At 38.9% G+C, this 21,556-nt stretch overlaps 1 protein-coding gene across 1 annotated transcript; it reads right to left on the bottom strand.

Moving 5' to 3' along the window:
- Positions 1 to 1,860: 1,860 nt before the first annotated feature.
- LOC102720150 (peptide chain release factor PrfB3, chloroplastic) lies at positions 1,861 to 6,798 on the bottom strand. The gene is made up of 7 exons (XM_015837092.2): positions 6,756 to 6,798; positions 5,360 to 5,671; positions 4,484 to 4,701; positions 3,931 to 4,131; positions 3,320 to 3,532; positions 2,441 to 2,618; positions 1,861 to 2,361 (listed from the first exon to the last, which is right to left on the bottom strand). Exons 1-7 carry the CDS (start codon positions 6,796 to 6,798, stop codon positions 2,084 to 2,086), a joined length of 1,443 nt encoding a protein of 480 aa, XP_015692578.2. The 3' UTR covers positions 1,861 to 2,083.
- Between the last annotated feature and the right edge of the window lie 14,758 nt (positions 6,799 to 21,556).

The raw sequence follows: 21,556 nt of genomic DNA, 5'->3' as shown, positions 1-21,556 counted from the left end.
TACAAGTTCAACCATCCATCAAAATACAGTGTTAGTCCGAATGGTAAACGCGGTTACCCTGTTTGGCGTTTAAATGGATTAAACGTCATTTAAACGGATTAAACGTTTTAAACGGTTTTTCTACTTTTTGCATAAAAATACACGATCTAAAATAATATTCAATGTATTATGTGTTTTGTTCATGATTTTAAAAAGCAACAAATATGAGAATGAGGTAAGGCATACCTTATTCTGCTATAGAAATGTAAAACATCCAAGAAAATGTAACTTCCATGTCCAAAAATCCCCAAACATTGGAATTTTTTTGGCTCCTGCCCTTCTTAGCGCGACACGCGTTCTGGGCTACGAAATTTTTGTTCGTTGAATCGGCATTTACTCCTCTCTCCCACCGTCTAAACGGGCCGAACAACGTTTCGTTTAGCCCGTTTAAACGGTTTTGGCCCGTTTTAAATCACTGTTTAGGCCCTAAAAGTTTGCCTCTGTCTACTGTTTAGACGCCGTTTAAACGGTCTAAACGCCCGTTTAGACGAGCACTGTCAAAATATCATCACATTTTAAAGCCTCCATCGTCCAGCATTCCAGCTCCTTTTAAAGCCAAGAAACTGCCGAGTTGTTAAGACTTAGACAACCAAGTGATCAAGGTCAACCATCCATCGAAATACCATCACATCACCTGCCTCGCCGTCGCCATGGCGAACCCGGCGTTCACGGTGGAGCTCGACGTCTCCAGGGGCTCCTCCTACGGCGGCTTCATCTCCGGCGTGCGTGACAAGCTCGTGCGCCACGCCGCCGCGACGCGCCACCTGGAGCTCGTCTTGCTTCCCGTCCAGGAAGAATACCCCCGTGACGCCCCCCTGGTTCCAACTTCCAAGTCGTGCTCCGGCGGCGACCCGGTGGCGGTGCTCCTCCAGATACGCGCGGACAACCTCTACATCCGCGGCTACCGGAGCGGCGAGGCCGGCCGGCGGTGCCGCGGCGGCGGGCAGCTCTCCTTCGGGGACAGCTAGCTACCAAGAGATGGGGAAGGGAATGGGACTCGACGAGCTCATCCTCGGCAAGGTGGAGCTCGAGGCGGCGGTGCATGCAGCAGCTCGCCGCCGCCGGAAACGACAACGCCCGGCAGCCAGCAGGCGACTGCAAGGTCTCTGATGACGATCTCAGTGATGATCTGTGAGGCCATCCGGTTCAGGAGCATCGCCGGCGTGGTCGGGTACATGCTGTCCGACGCGTCGCGCCGTGCGCGCCCTGGCACGCAGGCTTGAGTGCTTGACAGGGAAAGATACTGAGATGAAGTTTTATCACTCGGTTGGATATCTGTTTGTCACCTAAATAGCCATCAAATAATTTGCAAAAATGACGAGATATATCACTACACATACACAAAACTTCAAATTCAATTTCTACAAGCTTTAACAAAAAAAATACTAAAATTATTATGCACACATTCAAAGTTAAATGTCAGTTTTGTTATAATTTGTAGAGGTTGAATTTAAACTTGTATGTTTGTGAAGTGATATATCACATATTAATCTAGCTTATTAATTATTTTTCAAAAATTTTACTATTTAGATGACATTAAGAAGGAAGTGCATATCCAATTGAGTGATAAAAATACTTTGCCCGACTTTAGCCGCGTTCGGCAGCAACCCCTTAATTAACTTATCTCTCTCGTTTTTCGCGCGCACGCTTTCCGAACTGATAAACAGTGTATTTTTTGTAAAATTTTCTATAGGAAAGTTGTTTTAAAAAATCATATTAATCTATTTTATATTTTTAATAATTAATAATTAATTAATCATGTACTAATCTATTAGTACGTTTTCCGTGCCAAGACATAAGTTAACTTATACCTCAACGCCGAACACGGCCTTTATCACATCATGTATGATGAATCATGAAATTGCTCTCTTATATACCAAGAATATTTATAGCCTTTTAAGGCTTGGGATGTGGCCCATGTTTGTTACAGAATTTATCCTTTTGGTGTGGTGTGGTATGTATCAGAAAAATATAAGGGATATTTTTAGAGTTGGAAGTGATGAACAAAATGGATCAGATGTTGGCATCTTATGATCTTGGTGTATCATCCAAGTCTTGACGTAATGCGACCTCTGATGAAAGGATCAATGTCACCTTCCAGGACAGAGTTCAGCTCTGATAGCTGCAGGCCTGTGTTGAGATCATGAACCAATTTCTGAGGCCCAAACTTGTATCTTCTTGTCTCTCGCCTGTACAAATCCTCCACCATCTGCCTCTTGATCATCTTCACGTCAGACACTCTTAATTCTCTTGATATAACAAGGAGCTTCGCTTTGAGCCTGCTTATAGCTTTCAACTTGTTTGCGAAGGAGCTTCGCTCACCTGTGGAGACATGAGCATTTAGGTCAGAGCTACATGAGGGCTTCACAGTGCATAAAACATCTGGTGATTTAAGTATTACCTGAGCTTTCAGCAGTAACTCCAGTTGGTATGTGTTGAATCCTAACGGCTGAATTTCTGTGATCCTGCCTCTTATGGTCACTGGGGGAAGGAGAAATCTCCAGATCATTGTCATCCAAGTGAAGATTAGCTGGTCTATCTAAGAAGAGAGGAATTATATCGACTCTAGCTGACGTTTCCTGCAAGCTTTGGTTAACTTTGGGTTAGACATTGCGATATAATGCGGCATAAGAAGATCACGACAGAGTTCTGTAAACAATCTGGGTGTCGAAAACTTCTATGGAGTTTATCCAGGAGGTATGTACATGGCAAAAAGGAATTCATTTCAGAGTTTTAGCGAGTGAACACCAGATTTAACATGTAATTAGCTCTTTGATCACAGGTCAAATTCAGTTGACCTTGTCACCCTTTCAACTCCCTTTGCTTAAAAAAATTTGGATGACCAATATTTTGAAAGAAAAGGGACCAAATTATTTGAAAATCATATGTATAATTCTGAACCATTTTTAGAAAAACGTGCATCAAACATGATAAGCTGAAACTTATACGACAGAATGTGCTGTTACTTTCTCCATTGTATCTCAATGGAATGACATATAATTCAATCTTTTATTCAGTATTTTGCTGATACGATTGTATATGTTTGCCATAATTCAATCTTTTATTCAGTATGTGAATATCAGTCAGCTCTATTAAAGTAATAATTTTTAAATATTGGGAGTCCAGGTTTTTTATTTGGTACTACCTGTCTAACCAATTGCTTGTGGTTCTCTATGAAATTGTATTAGGGAATAGCAAGGAATTCTAATCTGATAGTGCCATTCATCTCTAATGGGCAGAACAGATTATTATAGCAATTAACAATAGAAAATGTAATCACCTCATAAGTGCCAGAATTATTGACAGAAGGATAGATCATTCTGTGAGTTCCTTTTTCTCCATAAAGGGTGCCAAACATGTACTCTGATTCAATTTCCATGGCTGCAGTCCACACTCGACCACTTGTTGATGCAATCCTCTCAACCAGTCCATCCTTGCAACCTTGTTTCCGTGCCCAACTTGAATACATGCAAAATATCTTCTCTGCCCATAGCTGCAATGGTAAAAACCCTTCTTTATAGAAAACTTAAAAGGTGGAAATGGTTAAATTTGCTCAAAAGAATTCAGGTAAACGTCAACTTCTATATAACAGCATCCACAATGCTAATAAAGTGGTATCTAAGAATTGGTATTGGAAAGAATATTTATGATGGCCCTCCAAGAGCATTTTATACCCTCATTCCCAGGATTCTTAGGCATATTTATTCCTTGATTTAATAAGCAGAATTTCAATTAACACAAATTCATGGAAATGAATTAGGCAGTAACATTGTGAAAAATATAAAGGCAGTGTTATTGTTACTTTGCTTTATAATGTTGGTGTTCTTTTATTATTCTCACATTAAGATCGAATAAATAATTTCCTTATCCAACATTCTATAATTAACTTGCCTCAGAAGCAACATCCTCTGATCCAGCACTGACGATGATGCAGGCTCCTTCCTTGACATATGGACCCTTAAGAAGCTTGTACATCTGATAGCGATCAAGATACTCACTGGCATCCACAGAAGTCTCGTATGCTTGCTTAAATAACTCGACATTGATGACATCCATCTCCGCTAGTTGACTGATCAACTTAGCTTCTTCAGCCTGCACAACATATCTTATGACATCAACAAAAAGGACTAAATTCTAATTTATATGTTTAGATAATAAATTAAACTAAAACCTGGCCTCTACATCCTGAACGGATGTACACGGCCAAACTAAGTTCTACTTCATAATTTCTTTAGTGCAAGATCAAAGGAAAAAGGGATGAAATTTAAGTTGTTCAAGATGGGTGAAGGTAACAGACAATGCGCATAGTTTAGTCCATACTGTCAAGAATTGCGCATCCACATGAACAATAGAACTAAAGGAAGCTCTACTTTGTTCAAATCGAGGGAAATTTCTGAAGCACATTTTGCAACGAACATTTTGCAAGAAGGAATCAAGAGAGCACCTTATACCGAAGGTCTTTGAGATGATCGACTACTCTGATAGCATCAGCCAGAGCAGAAAGTGTCTCATGTGACTTAGCTGGATTGTCCCACAAATTGCGCCCCCTCAACACTTCTTCCTGTCTAATTCTCCTTGCTTCCTCCATCTCCAATGCACTGGATGTAGTCGTTTCGACCCGGACAACTGCATCTTCAATCCTCTTTTTCAAGGAGTACAGACCTTGGAACAGTCAACAAAAAGCGGTTAGTATATTGTACAGTTTCAATTTTCATGGTTTCCTCACCAAAACCGACAAACTGAAGGGGAAAAACTCTAAAAGGGGGAACTTTTTTCTCTTGTGCAAAAACCTTTTTCATGGTTTTTGTTTGCTGTTTGCTCAAGTTACTCTTCAGTGCTTTCCCTATGTTTGACTTGTGAAATGCTCTCTCGTTTAACAGTTTAGCACTTATTCCACACAATTCATTTACATGAAAACTACAGACTTGTATTTATGGGTGCATTCAGGTTTTGCGTTTGACTAAAATTGAACTCTGCACATTCAGGACAGTTCTGATAAGTTACTAGTACTGTTATCTATTGAAAGGGCAGTTCTTACTCAAGACAAGAACTGGTAGTTTCAGGACCATAATCTTTCCAGTGAATTAGGCTTTGATCTACAATGGTTTCAACTCTTGGTGTTGCTGGTAGTAAATTGCTAGGAAAAAAAAAAGGAATTTGGTTAGCAAGAGCCCCTCTTACAACCGATGAGTATATGATTCCTTTTGGTTCACCTTTCAACCCTAGACATTGGCAATGCACACAAGACGAACACAAAACGCGAGGGGGCTTCCCATTTCCACAGCCTACAATAGCGGCGAGCGGGGACCGCGGGACTCACCGAGCTCCTTGTAGGCGCCGTCGCCGCCACGGCCGTCAGACGGGAGGGCGGCGACTGGGCCGGCGCCGGATCGGGAGCGGCAGCGGGCCGAGGACGCCGCGGCCCGCACGGAGCGCGCCGCCGTGGCCGGCATGGATGGCGAGAGAGGAGGGGCGCGCGGCGTCGGCGACTCGGGCCGGCCGGTTAAAGAGCGGCGGCGGAGGCTGGGTGGCGCGGTGTGGCTCACACGCGCCTCATCCGCCGCCCAATCACCGCGCGCCAACGACTCGTGGGGCTTTCGATTGTACAGCGCCGGCCAGTGGGTAGGAGAGGCTGAAAAGTGAAAGGACTATTGCACATGCTGCCTACTAAAATGATTTTGTTTTTCGTATTTACTTCTTTGATCTTGCTTTTTAAAAATCAAGTCGTCATCATCTGTCTATTCGTTTGGTTTCCAGTTTAGAAAAATAAAAAATAAAATTATAAAATGACGAAACTACTCCTAGAAAGTCTCTCAACCTAACCCTCCCTCCATCCCTCTCCTCGAGTGAGGCAAAACGGTTAATTTATCCCCTAAATCACAAAATTAACTACATTTCACAAAACAGGGTCAATCGATAGCTATTTTTAAAATACAGGGTCAAATGAGCAAACTTAAAAAAAATGGTCATTTCAGTAGTTAGCATTTAAACAAGGGTCAAATGACGAATTATCTCAAAGTAAAAGGATGATTTTTATCTTTTAATTAAAATGAATGGTCAAATATAGATCTAAGATTTAACTACGTTAAATATGAAAAAAAAATGAAAGTCATGTTTTTCGTACTGCTCAGCGTATGGATATGTGTAGCGAGGAACTTGATCTCACTGTACCCTATCTACGACTAGCTACTCGAAGAGTCGTCTACTCTGTTCCATCTCCGGGTGGCTAGAGACTCCATTAAATTAGTTCAAATGGATAGCTCAAATGCATGGTTCTGCCAGGTACCAAGAGCTATCAAGGATGGTAAAATTCTTCAAGGCGAAAATGGTCGAAATTTGATGAAAATGTCAGTGCTCTAAGTTTTTAGAGTGAATCGCAATTTGGATAAGGTTTTCTTACTTGTGTATAGGGTGGGCACAAAAAAAACTGAGACCAAAATAATCAGGACTGAACCCAAACTGCTTGAAGTTTTGTTTATCTATATTTCAATCATGTACTACCTCCGTTTTACACCTCCATTTTACGTTATAAGATTTTTTAGCATTATCTAAATTCATCAATTGATGAATATATAATTTATATGTATATCTAGATTCATTAGCATCTATATGAATCTAGACAAGACTACAAAGTCTTATATTGTGAAACGGAGGGAGTTCATTTATTTGGTTAGTTTGCTTATCCCTCTTGGGTACCCTGAACAGACTGAACAAACTGCTTGAACTAGATAAAAGCACAAGGCCTGGCCTGTATCCCATCTGCACTTCGACAACCCATTAGCACACACAATCGTATTCTACCGTTAGGCAAGTTGTAACTCACAAAATAGTTAAGAGAGCAAAAACACACTTTTTCCTTGTAACTGTCTAGCAAGAATCCTAGTATTCCGGCCCAGCCCACCAGAACAACTAGTATTAGGGTATGTGTACCCCGGCCCAAGCGTCTAAAGGCCCATCATGCAGCCTCTTTTGGGCCCGATCATGGTAGGACAGGCTCAGAGCGGAAGGCCCACCTATCATAAAAAAATTAGCCCACCAAACTCGTCCGGTTCCTGAGAGACCAAATATGGCCCATCATCTAGCTAGCTAACAACCTCCACTTCAACAAAACAATAAATAATAATGAAAAATAAATTAATAAAAAGGAAAGTAATTAAAAGCAAGCGATGGCTGCATGTGGGGGCAGATGCAGAGTCAGCAGCAGCAGCGACCCCCCGTGTCGTTTATCTCCTCGACTAGAAGGGTGTGGCCCAGTGAGCGGCGGCGCCGGCCGGCCGGCCGGCCGGCGACCGCGACTGGCCGATCCACCCACGGCCATACACGCACGCACCACACGACACGACACGACCAGCCGCCTCGATCGACGCAGGAGCAATGAACAGCTTGGAGCGATTGTTCGAAAAGCCGGACGGTATATTAATTTGTAAATAGAAATTTATTTACGAATAAAAAACTTGTATATCAATTTTAGTAAAAATCAAAAATCAACTCTAAATTCAATATTAAAAATTAAATTCTGGTTTATAAGTATAAACAGAAGCGAGGGAAGACAAGAGTATATATATAAATTTTTCTTCTCTTTTATTTTTGTTGTCTGTTCCGATCCTGCATAGTCATGGGGCCACCGCCCGGCAAGGTCAAGCCACGCGTGCTGCTGCCGGTATCTAAGCTAGTAGTAGGTCGTAGCACGTAGCACGCCGGCCGGGTTGTGCTGGCACATGCAGTAGCGGCCGCCGGCGGCGGCGGCGATGGAGGGATCCGGCCGGGCGCGGCATGTTGGGCAAGTTGTGTGGGCAATGGATGGATGGATGGATGGATGCATGAACGAACGTGTGCGTACGCGATGCTTTTTGCAATTTGTTTACTGCTAGCTAGGTGCTGATGCATGCATGGGCATACATGCTTAATTCGGATTAGTTCTTTGGATGAGCCTTCTGCGGCCGGCGGCAGGTTCATGCACGAATACAACGTAGCTCTGCCTACGTACTCGCTACATTATGATCTATTTTGTGTGTGCGCGCTTGCCGATCTATCCAAAGATTAACCGCAAGCTTGCCGGCAGATTAAACCAGTCTTAATATATATTTTATAGGGGTGTCATGCATATTAAATGAGATGCTACATCAATAAAATTGATGACTTGACAGAGTCAGATTTTATAAGATGAGCGAGAGGAGTTTCATTCTTTCATTTCCATAAAACTCATCTAGCTCGATTACATATTTTACAATCTTATTAATTATTAACTATATCATAAAATTATACATTAAAACTTGGATTAGTTCGTTCCAGTCAGTACTTGTCGTCGTCGCGTGTCCATGCATGCGCGAATCTCTGCGGCCATACATGTCAGCCATGCAAGTAGCAGCTGCCTACCGAAAAATCTGGACGCGCGCGCGGACGTAGATGAATCCATCCATCGCTCTGCGAGCTAGAGGCTGACGAACGATCGAAGAGAGGAGAAGAAAATTAAGTCACGTGTAGTGTACATCCTTTCGCTTTTATTTCTATTTATAAGATCAAAATTTATATTTAGAATTGATTTTAAGGTTTATTACTAAAATTTAATTATCAATCTTAAAATTTAGATCTGTTAAGAGTATACATATAAAACTTTTGGCTTGCAAATTATTAGCAATCACCCCGTCAGGTCTTCTGACGATGAGATTAGCACGCGCACACACCACACACGAAATCACGCCCGGATTGAAGCCGGCTAGGCAGGTCTGACCAGACCAGACCGCCACAAATTAAGCACGCAAGTGACGACGCACGTAAAGCCCGGCCTAATACTTTCGGTAACCGACTAATTTAATCATCTCTTGGTTAACCGGCCAGAACGTCTATCCAGAAGGCCCCAAATTTAAACTATGACCCATATATTTAAAATTAATCCATGGACAATTCCAAATCGATCCGGTGAGCATCGTTTTTGTTGAAGTGGTACTGTTTTTCGCTGTTCCCGTTTCTAGCTACCTATCTACAAAATTTGTTTCTTCTTTTTAAATTCTTGCAGCGGCGCCATATTGTAGTCCACACTCAAATAATAAAATCGGTAAAATATTCTCTTTTCTAACAATATAAAAATTATTGCCCTAAAAATATATTACTTTTGACTGTTTTCATCCACTTCAACCTATTACTAGGAATTCATGCAATGTGTTGCTTTTGTGCGATTATATACGTGAATGAGAACGTACGTAAAGGCCTAATATATAGTTGAATAATTGACTTTATATTAATCAGTAAATTAACTTTCTAGTCTTTCCAAATCTAGGGCGATCCCTTTGTAGAAATGGTGCTATTTCCTGCCTCCACCGTGGCCGCGTTCGCAACTGCATGTTACAGTTGGGTTGGTTAACCGGCGCATGCAAAACTATAAAAGTTATTGGCGTATAATTAATTGAGTATAAACTATTATAAACTTGAAAATTAGATTAATCATATTTTAAAGTAACTTTTTTTTTAAAAAAAAGACATGCTCGGGAAGCGTGTGTATAAGAAGGACAAAAATTAGCCTCAATATGCGGTTGCGAACGCACCCTGTGTGCCGGCGTTTATGGCACATGATGTTGTTTTTTCTTTATTTCCTAACTATAGTCTCTCAGGAATGTAGTCTTGTCATTTTTTCCATGTTATATTAGTATAAAACTTAATTTGTACGGTCTAGTGTGGTTTGTATATTCTTTTGACCCGCTAAAATTAATTAAAATCCATGGACAATTTACCTGTACTTCACAATTATTACTACTTTGATGCGATTATAACAAATAATCATTATAAATGAGCGCCACGTACACATCAGCGAGGGCTGCTAACAGTTTGGATATATATGGATTAACCTATGCATATAGGACACCTACTCCTGAAATCCATGCTTAGTTTCTTAATCCTCTCCCCTTTTGTCTTTTTTTTGTTAACGACGCATGATTAGAGGTGGGAATGAGCTAAGGCCCGTGGGTTCTTTCACAACCCTATTTAATTCTTAAAAAATTTTAGCTCAAAACTTTATATAATTTTATTTTTATCCGATTTTAAACCCACACTTAAATCTTATAGCCAAATAATTGCCCCGTTACCCCCCAACGCATAATATATCAACGCATCGGCCGTTTACGTCATTCTTTAAGCCGGGAAGCCTCTGTCGTCGTGTCTCTCTCTCTCTTGCACTCAACACAAAACTTAACAGTTGAGTCCTAAAGCGACCGGCCCAGTATACAAATACCTACTATAACGACCTTGATGTGTGTATAAATAAATATAGCAAGGTGTACTATAGTCTCTAATCCCAAAATAAGATATACAACCTCCGTCCCAAAATAAACGAATTTCTGAGTTTTTGATAGAATTTTTAACTTGTAGTCTTATTTAAAAATTTTTTATAATTACTATATTTATTGTTACTGTATGATAAAACATAAATAATATTTTAATTTTTTTAATTTTTAATAAATTTTTCAAATAAGATGGATGGTCAAACGCTCAAACTACAAAATCTAGAAATCTTTTTTTGGATGGAGTAGTATCTACATAGATATTAATTATCTTCTTGTCCAATGATTAATCGATTAAGCATCATATCGATCGATCGGTCGCGAGTGCAGTGCTACGTGTACGTACGTGTGCAAGCTAGCTGACCTACCTTGTGATATATATGCAAAAGTATTGCACATGAATGTACATATCGCGTGTCATATCATCTCTGCTTGATCGATCGATCGATCTCCTGCATATATGTATGATGGATATATAGGCCACATACGTAATTGAGAAAGCTGGATTTGCAAGACATTAATTAATTATTACCATGATCGATATTGAGAAACCAAAGCAAGGTATAGACATGTACAAATTAGGGAGAACATAATTAAACTCGATCAAGCTAGCTACAAAAATTAATCATTACCAATCAATATATGTGGTGTGTGTGCATCGTATATCTGCTTTAACAATTGGAGCTCATGCATATCCTGACCAATGGTTTAGCTAGCTGCTCATCGAGAACATGCTAAGCTTACACGTACACGATTCACTAGGTTACACACGATACATACATAAAAGCCGAAAGTAAGGTTAGATGCCTCTCGTGACAGCAATCCGTTTTGTCTCCATACACGTAATATATATTGACAGACTAATTCATATATATATGAGATAAATTCATCTTCTAGAAGACCATGCATGCATCATGATCACCTCGATCGATTGATATGATGCAGTCGTGCACTACTTACTGCTTAAATGTAATTATAATTTTGATAGTATATATCTATCTGATCAAGCTTCAGGCACATACAATTAGTATTTTAGTGGTGAAATCAGTCCATGATATACGTACCCAACAACAATTAATCAGTATATATAAATTAAGGTTTTGAAAAAGTTGTTTCTTATGAGGTATGTAGTGGCAAGTTAAGAGATCAGATTGTTTATAACATTGTTGGCATTATGAGATGTGCCACAATGTTTGACTTCGTATACGGATTGGATACGACGTCGTCAATGGGATCAAAACAACATCGCCGACTACTCGTACCTACTACTACTGCTACTAGTCACTTAATCAATGGAGGAGATGAGTGGCCGAGTCTTGTAAGCAATTGAATCATGAGGTAATATTGATGTTTACACCTTTGGAAAAAAAACCAACTCATGCATGCATCCTCCAGCTATCCATCTAGCTACTCCCAATAAGCTTAATTTCTCGCATTATTACATTATAATTATTTTTTATTTGCTTTTGTAGAGTGATGATGAAGAGGTAGAGGTCTTTAAGTTTGGCAAGTGTGTGATGGTTTGTCAGTCAGACTCAAACTGATTAAGTAGTCTAGTGTTGAGTCGTTCTACCTGCACCCATTTCTTTTCCTTCACACTTAATTCTTCCCTGAATAATTGAGAGTTACACTTCTGCAATAGGAGACGTATTAGTATTATTTTTCGTTAGTTGTTTCTTGGCCTTGGTATATATATATATCAAGAGGAGAGAGGAAAATTGTAGCAACAAACCTAACCTACCTAGGGACTGATGCGTATCAAGCAGCTGCATATTCATTTTTTTTAAAGAAAATGTGTCCTACCAGAAAACCTATATACCTAAACAGTGCAACTACTGATTAATAATTAAACCTAGCTAGTTAATCTCTCTCACCAATGGAGATGATGGGAGTTTTAATTTGTACGGCAACAGTGCTCTGTGACAATTTGCTATGGACCAAATATAGTTGGATTGAGTCGTCCTGTGATAAATATATAAGGGGTATGTCTATTTTTTTTATGGATTTCGATCTTGAGGATTTTTGTCGTGACAATATGCTCATAATATAGGTCAAGTGGATTAATTTGTTAACTAACAACACACACATCGCTTCAACATCGTTGTATTGCTTATCATGTGATTTTTCATCTTATATATATACTCTGTATCTAACGTATATCCATGCAAGTTGCCTGTGCATAACTTAAGGTTTGCAAACAAACCACTATCTATGCACACTGCGATATAGTATTGTTAGGAACATATATAGCTGCCGGGAAAACAAAACTAACGTTCATGGATAAATTGTCTACCAGGAAAACAAATCACACTCGTGCATTGATAAACTACTTGTAGATGAAAAACTGATCACTCTCATGGCCATGGACAAATTATTCAATTTTTAGAACGATTCTCCGACAGTGATTCAATGCCATAGCTGGACTTGTAGTACGTAGTGTATAGCTAGTTTATTGACATTAACGTCTAAGTTACCCAAGGTCAAACTTAGTGAACTGCCATGCATCCAATTTTAAGAAATATGAATTTAGTTGGTTAAAGAACACCAACGAGAGTGACGACAAAGGGTCGCAACTACCCCAGTATACTACGACATAATACTACTAAAGATATATATCCAAAACAATTGATGTTCATGGACGATCGATAAATTGTCTGCTGGGAAAAAATCATGCTCATGCACAAACTGTATATCCGTTGAAAAAATATTGACTCTCGTGGTAATGGACAAACTATCTTACTCTCAGAAAGACTTTCTTATAGTGATTCTAAGCCATAGACGTCTAAATTACCCATCTTCAGCTACGGAGCCAACTCCCGAGCAGGTCGGGCGACCACCCGCTATCACCTCCATTCACAACAATTGTGAACGTATGAGAAAATTAGTCGATGACTGAATAATGATATTAGCCATCCGAAAAGGTTCGATGGCGCTGTTGACTCCACCACTACCCATCTTATAAAACATTAACTGTCACTAGTTTTCAATTACTTATAATAGTCGAACTTAGGCTGCGTTCGTTTGAGGGGAGGAGGGGTGTTAGTTATCCGGTGTGTAAAACGTAGTAATACATTAGTACATAATTAATTAATTAATAATTATTTAAAAAAATAAGGTAGATTAATATGATTTTTTAAAACAACTTTCCTATAAAAGATTTCTGCAAAAAATACACCGTTTAGCAGCTAAGGAAGCGTGCGCGCGAAAAACGAGAGGGATAAGGTAACTTATGGGGCTCGCCGAACGTAGCCTTAGTGAAATTAGCCACACGGAATATATATATATATATATATATATATATATATATATATATATATATATATATATATATATATATATATATATATATATATATATATATATATGTGGGATGGATTTTCATCCCTTATATAGACATACACTTCTTTCTTGGATGTTACCTATATAGTTATTAATTTTTTTATAAAAGAATTGATAAGATGGATTAATATGAGATATATCACTACACAAATATAAAGTTCAAACTCAACCTCTACAAGTTATATAAAAAAATTAAAACTAGTACAAGTTATTTTTATTACAACTTGTATGAGTCGAATTTGAACTTGCATGTTTATGGATTAATAGATCTCATATTAATCTATCTTATTAATTATTTTTTAATAACTATTTAGTTGACATACAAAAAAGGATTGAATATCATCTGAATAATGAAAATACCATCATATATTATGAAAATATTTTTCAACATGGATGTGAAGGAAGTAAACAACACAACATAGAAAAGCGACATCTCTGATGGTGAAGCAAAGGTGTGGTCACTACTACTACTACTCCCATTCTTCTGCTCGATCGAATAACCGAGGTGGAGGGGGTTGCGTGCGTGCACGGGCGCGTCCTAATCCGCTGTGAGCCCCCGGCCGATCCACCATTGCCTAGGACGCAGACATGTGGCATCCATTCGACTCCCCATACAAAATAACAAACCCCATTATGAGTTGATGACAATCTCATGATCTAGCTATAGCGTGCTAGCTACAAACCAATATTTCCATATCCATACAAATATATACACATATGTCATTATTACATACACACACGAAAAATATATGATATATATTTCTCTATCAATATATATACACATCTCGATTTCATTTATTCATTTATTTGTTTGTGAGCGCGTAGCTTTCGGTTGGAGGCGATGCCCATACACAAACACAAAGACCTACAAAATAGCCGTCCGTGTCTGTCAGCGACCTGCCTGCTGCGCGTGCGTGCGTACGTACGTGTCAGTATTAGTCGTCACCGGCTGCTTCTTCTTCTTCCTCTAGCGAGACGTCGTGTTAGTTGCAGCTAGCTTTCTTTCCGACGTGGCCATTAATTTCACACACACATTGCGTTCGGTTCATATGCGTCTAGGCAGAGATCGATGCATGGGTGACACGGAATTCTTATCCGCTTTTTATATTATTAGTGTCTCTCTCTGTATAAAGTAATTTTATAATCCAATAAAAAGTATCTCGAGTTATCGGTACCGGTACCAAATCGTTTGTAATCGTTGGATCTAATAGCGCAATCCTACCAAGTTAGATCCAATGGTAAGAAATAATTTAGTACCCTGAGGTACCGGCACTTCGAGGTGACTGGAGCAAATCCCATATATATAATATTATATATATATATATATATTTATATATTTATATGTACACACACATACACCATCAGTGTTAGAAACTAGCTTAGCTTGATTTTGCTTTGTTTAATTTGTGTTGCTATTCAACCACGTCCACATCGTGCAACAAACCCCATCAAAAATTTCTGTGGAAAATGCCTGGAATATATAATGTGTGTAATGGTATATGTACGTAGAAATCAACGTTCTGTAGATGTACATATATACGTAGCTTACGGTATACCCTCTCTCTGATATGTTTCATATTGTAACTTATTTAGTATAATTAATATAGAATGAAAAGAGTATTTAATTAATTTATTATTAGCTCATATATATTCTTTCTAGTAGAAAACATTGGACGTTTGTCATGTTACACAGTTACGTTTATTAGCAATTATTTGTGTATAATAAAAAGTTCTATCTTTTTTTAATTTTTTCAACCCATTTAGATAACATATAAAAATGAGAGAAATATCCTCTCAACGGTTTAAACAGTTTCTCGTGTATAACACATATACATGTAGATGAACACATGCACATATATTCTCATACATACATACATGCATATAGAATTGTACGGTAAAAACAAACGGCGTGGAAATCTTATCTTATCTGGATCGAAACAACGTTACAGGGGGCTTCACTTCAGATCACAAGTTGTTCTTGTGGCTGCGTGCCTACGTGGCTTATCCACTGATCGACCCCTCCTCATACACAGCTGGCCACCTAGCTGCATCGATCCATCTACTATGTGTGCCTCGATCAGCTATAGCTAGCTAGCTAGCCGCCATGGAAAGCATCGAGATCAAGGAGACGAGAAGAAAAGAATCGAAGAGATCGATCCATCCATCGAAGAAGCTCGATCAGATCGAAGAGAGAAGAATCCCTGGAACTCTCTCTCTCTCTGTCTCATCATCGCCGCCTTACCCATCACACTGAAGGTGATAGGAAAGAAAAGATTCTGTGCAAAGTAAACCATCCATGTGACCATGACATGATCCGTCCATTTTATCCATCCCACTCATCGACCACCGGTAGAGATATGGCCAGCACACGTTTAATTTATTTTTATCCTCATATATATATATATATATACACACACTATACAGCGCTTTGAGCGCTATGTAATAAACGACGCGTGACACGTCATAACCAAACCAGACCCTACACCACCCACCAACAGAGCAACCATCCCACCTTTTCATTGCAGTTAAATTTTAACTTTTGAATTACTTACGGGGTGCGCTGAATAGAGTAAGTTAAGTTTTGACTTCTTTCAGTTAAATTTTAACTTATTGAAGCACGAATACAAGCCAGTGAACGTGAGTTAATTTTTTACTCAAGAACACGTTACACACATTGAGTTATTTTTTAGCTGACACGCCCACCAGCAAGCGCGCACAACACGCGTCCAGTTTTTCTCATTTCCCAATTTATCCTGAAGATTAAAGTGTGTGTAGCTCTGGATCAATTAGATTGAGAGAGAGATAGATGATGACAAATATCCGGTTAATCCGGCAACTGGGGCTGTCGATTGATTGATCTTAGCCATTAACTGCTGCAATTGTCAGGCAACAGTGGTGGGGTGGTCTTGGTTAATCATCAACATGCATTTGCAGGCCCCCACATGTTGTTCCAAATTGTGGTTTATCCTCCTAGCTAGATCTCCATGCAAGTAGTAGAGGTGTGTGTAATGTCTACGTGACTTTTATTCCCACCTGTGATGCCGTTTTTTCCCCTTCAGTTCACGGGCCTCTTGTTTTCTGAGGCCAAGAAGACTACCAAAATGCGTCTTGATAGATATGTATATGACTGCATATATATGTTGTGCTAAAACAGTGTTAAATGATATTACATCCATTTCATAACGTAAGATGTTTGACTTTTTTTAACGTTTGATTATTCGTCTTATTTAAAAATTTAGTACGAATATAAAAATGACAAATCGTGCTTAAAATTCTTTTGATAATAAAATGAGTCACAAGCAAAATAAATGACAATTTCAGAATTTTATTTTGAATAAGTATAAGCCAAACATTGCAAGCAAAAAAGTCAAACATTTTACGTTATGAAACGGATGGAGTATATAATAACGTGGCTATACATGTATGTACATACCCCTGGAGCTATCTCTACTTAACCCTGATGTTGTTAGCATTCTACAATAATTTAGCTGCTGCACCAACTTGCTGATGCGTTAGCTAGCTAGATGGAGCCTGGAAGAAGCACACACAGATACTCTTTCTTGGATAGCTAGCTACTCTTTGGCTCATGACTTTGGTGACATAAGCTAACACACATTGACCACAAATTAACAAGGGCAAGATGACATGGAAAAACATCGAACTCATGTAGAATCACAGTCCAAGAAGATAACCACTTCCTGGAGTTAGCCTGCAGCCGCCCAAGGGCATTAATATAAATTAAAACACATGAAGAGAATTCCAGCAAACACAAAGCTAGGTTAGCATAGCAGCAAATTGCTGCTAGTATATATCAACTGCCTGTAGCGATCGATCTGCTGACAGGACAAGGTGGTGTTCTTGCGTCCACATAAGCAAATCAAATCAAACCAAGCCAGGATAAACATAAAACGACGACCTTTCGATCATTCGATCGATCGAGTATATGCTATCTAGTATCTTCCTTGTCATATATTTTTAATTTTCATTTAATTTTTTGCAGGTCCACTGCTAACACACACATCCTTGTTTTGATACATCACTCTGCACAAATTAATTATTCTCTGTCCAGGCTGGTTCGATTGACTCACACGAAAATTAAGCTTGCGTGGGGTCATGCAAATTTGAAACTTTTTTATTAAAAAATAATACTTCTTTTGAATTTGACGAAGTAGTAGGATCAATCGATGCTATAATTGATTAAAACACGCTACATTTTTTTCTTTGCTAGATGGAGATAGAGGTCGATCATCCATCAACCAGTAGCTGCCTCCAATTAATTCTCAACATTTTAAAGTCCGCGTATGTATTGTTGTAACAGGAACCTAACTTAAGTCATTGCCAAATTGACAGATAACTAGTACCAACATATATATAACAGCCAATAATCCAGATCGAAAAAGAAATTAAAAAATAGGTAGATGCAGGAAATTAAGAAAAAAGAAGTGTATATACACTCGCCACAATCTATATTTATAAACATCCCTGTCCCAGCTACGACGGCGACCCTTATCTTATGTGATATAAATCCACATGTATATACGGATGGAGGCAACACATAAGCAATCTGATCATCATCGTCATCATCGTCTATAGCTAAATTAGCCACCTTTGCATGGAGGCCATGTATACGCAAACATAGCTGCTACCTAGCTACTGCCATCGATCTAAAATATAAGCGTCGTTTCTAGTTTATTTAGCAGAGATTAAGATTTTAAGAAAAAAAATACTATGTTACCCTCTTAGGATAAAATGAGAAATTACCGAGGTGACAAGTCTATACCGTAAATAATACTAGAAATATTTATACTTTGATATAAGGTTTAAATATTAGAAATAATTATATTTTGAAATGGAGGAAAACTAATAAAATCATCATGAAACACATCGGATGGAACAGGCCGTTGATGGCCACTGTGCCACAAATGCTGACGTGACATGGTGGCACCCGTGCGTCCACATAAGCAGGAGGCAGTGGATAAAGCGCACTTTCCAGATGGCCCCCTGGCCTCCATGTATCCGACGAGGCAGCCGGGCTCGCTCACATCCACTCAAGAGAGACCAGCAACGGGACAAGGGGGTGACCTGGTGTCCACGTAAGAGCCAAAAAGCGCAGGGTAACCAACCTGATGGGGACATAGTGAAATTGCTAGGGGGAACAAACTGATCAAACCACAGCGTTTATATTCCTTGCGTTTTGTGCGTGTCAGTCGTCTGGGTTACGTTTCGGTGAGATTCGAGCAACCCGAAGAGTTTTAACTTTTCTGGAAATAGTTGTAAAAAATGTTAAAACCATGTAACGAGCTACCAGTTTACAGTTTAATCGAGGACAACTTTGACATGTACCTGCTACAAGGAGACGAGATTAGTTAAGTTGACAAAATCCAGTGACTGAAAAGACAAAAAGTATATGTAGGTTGAAATTTTGGGCCAGGTATGTATGTGTCACTTGCCGTGTACTTTCAGCTGCCAAGAGGTCAGTATGATGCTGGGATCAAATACAAATGTAATAGTCCCTTTCCAAACAACTGATGGTTGTGGATTGGCAAAGAGAGAGGCTTTTGACATCTTTTCAATCTATTTTCAAACATTGCATATATTAAGCCATTTCTTCTCCTCCATGTCAAACATTCCCCCTTTTTTTTTCATGTGGAACTTGCAAGTTTGCTTTGGCAATGTTTTTCAACGCATGCTTATCCTGTGTTACTTTACCTACACTTTGATCAATACAACACTCCCAGCACATGCCAAATTAGAATTATTTTAGCGTGTATATACATGTAAAAAAACTAGGGACGGCTGTCAAGCCAATAGGAAGCTTCTCGCATATACCTATATTAATTTATATACAAATGTGCCTAGCAAAAGATGAATTTGACCTTTTCTCAAGATGTTGATCAAATATATATATATATATATATATATATATATATATATATATATATATATATATATATATATATATATTTGCGCTTTGAGCGCTACGTAATAAACAGCGCGTGACACACCACAATCAAACTAGACCCCACACCACCCACCAACAGAGCAACTATCCCACCTTTCCACGTTGCAGTTAAATTTTAACTTTTTTAATTAGTTGCGGGGTGCCTCCTAATAAAGTGAGTTAAGTTTTGACTCCTTTCGATCAAATTTTAACTTACTGAAGCACGAATACAAGCCAGTGAACGTGAGTTAATTTTTAACTATCAAGAACACATTGAACACATATTGATTATTTTTTAATTGACACGGCCACCACCAAGCACGCACATCGCGCTGTTATACTATGCAGTTAAAGTTTAACTTATCGAAGAATACAGCACATGCTAGGCATATGAGTTAATTTTTAACTAACACACTGGTAGTGGGGTTAAATGTGTGATGAAAGATAATTTTTAACTCCTCAACCAGTAAACGCACACATTTCTTTTATGTTGTCATCAGTATTTTAATTCCATAGTATATCGTAGTAAATACCCTATACATATATAAGTTATTTTTTAACTCAACACTCGCATCTGTCAGTTATTTTTTAACTCCACCTATTTTTTGTTGGGGGTGGTGGTGGTGAGAGGGGGGTGGGCTGACGTGGAGGTTGGTTGGTTGATCGTTGTGTGACGTGCTACGTTGCTTCGTAGCGTGCAGCGTTTCTGTGGCGCGTTATATAGCGCCATCGTGTATATATATGTGTATATATACACACACAAGAGTAGCCGGCTAGTTTATGTGAACACATTGGTGCACCTAATAATTATTTCTTCATTAGTAGTTATACTAGAAAGCAGTTGCATAACGGCACTCCACTGATAGCAACACCATGTTCCTCCCTATCCACACAACAGCTCTGCATTATAATAAGATCAACGGCCAGATACATCTGGATTCTCCAAAAACTGATGATTAACAGTAGAATCAGTGGGAGCTATAACTAGCTATAGATAGCTAAGGGTGCTTATAATTTATTACTAATTTAGAGAGGTTGGAACAACACACAAAAGGATCAAAGCTACGCGACAGGACAAAGCTCATGTATATGGGGGGGAACTTAGAGAAGAAGTTGTATTGTGTATCTTTGATAAGCCCAACAAAGGGGTAAGTGGAGTTGGTCCAAGAAAAAAAAAGGTGCAGGTGTAAATATATATAGGAGACCATAAATACCTAACATGTAATTAAAGTGGTTCAAGTAATTGCAAGGATTTATTAATTAGGTCCACCAAGAACACATGTTTTATTTTGTATGTCTGCCAAGGAAAACAAGTAAACAACCAATTTTTACTATTAATTTTTATTGTGGTAAGTCAACCAGTTTTTATATTAATTTATTACAAAAAGACTAGAAGAGAAAGTACAAGTCATGATGACCAATTTCTACCCTTTAGATAGACTGTGACCACGCGTCAAAATATTTTTCTTTTCGTACATGACTACACAATCTATAAAAAATACCTAAAAAATAGTGATGTCGATTCTTCTTAGGTAAGCCGTGTCAGCTTCCGAAGAACATAAAGCCTGTCGTAAAAAGAGAGACACGCAACGAATGTTCTTGAGTAAGACGTGCGAATTCTCCGACAACTAAATTACCTATGTTGACACCAAAGAGAACTACTGTTACGACGCGCCGCTTCCCTCGTTGACCTAAAAACTTCTCTTTCATCGAACATCACGCGTGCGGAAATCATCATCATCCAAACTTAAACCCCCACACCCCCCTATTTCTTTTTTTTTTCAAAAATTGTTTGGTGTGGAACTATTATCCCCTACCTCTCTCTCTCTATCTCTTTCTCTCTCACACACAACAACAACCTGTGTGTACCGGATAACTTGTGGCCACCAGTCACAAGCCATGTGACGCATGCAACGGCTGCCCTAGCAAGAAAGCTGGTCAATTGGAAGTAGGCTAAATGAAT

The sequence above is a fragment of the Oryza brachyantha genome, chromosome 5 (genome assembly GCF_000231095.2).
Source record: "Oryza brachyantha chromosome 5, ObraRS2, whole genome shotgun sequence".
Taxonomy (NCBI): Eukaryota; Viridiplantae; Streptophyta; class Magnoliopsida; order Poales; family Poaceae; genus Oryza; species Oryza brachyantha.
The sequence above is the reverse complement of the archived record's forward strand: the minus strand, read 5'-3'. Positions and strand labels throughout refer to the sequence as shown.

Bases quoted from the DNA above. Each gene is read 5' to 3' on its own strand.
- LOC102720150 (XM_015837092.2), bottom strand. From the start codon at position 6,798: ATGGGATACAGGCCAGGCCTTGTGCTTTTATCTAGTTCAAGCA. The intron at 3,533-3,930 runs GCAAGTTAATTA...TTACCATTGCAG, and splicing joins CAGAGGATGTTGCTTCTGAG to CTATGGGCAGAGAAGATATT. The intron at 2,362-2,440 runs GTAATACTTAAA...ATGTCTCCACAG, and splicing joins AGTTACTGCTGAAAGCTCAG to GTGAGCGAAGCTCCTTCGCA.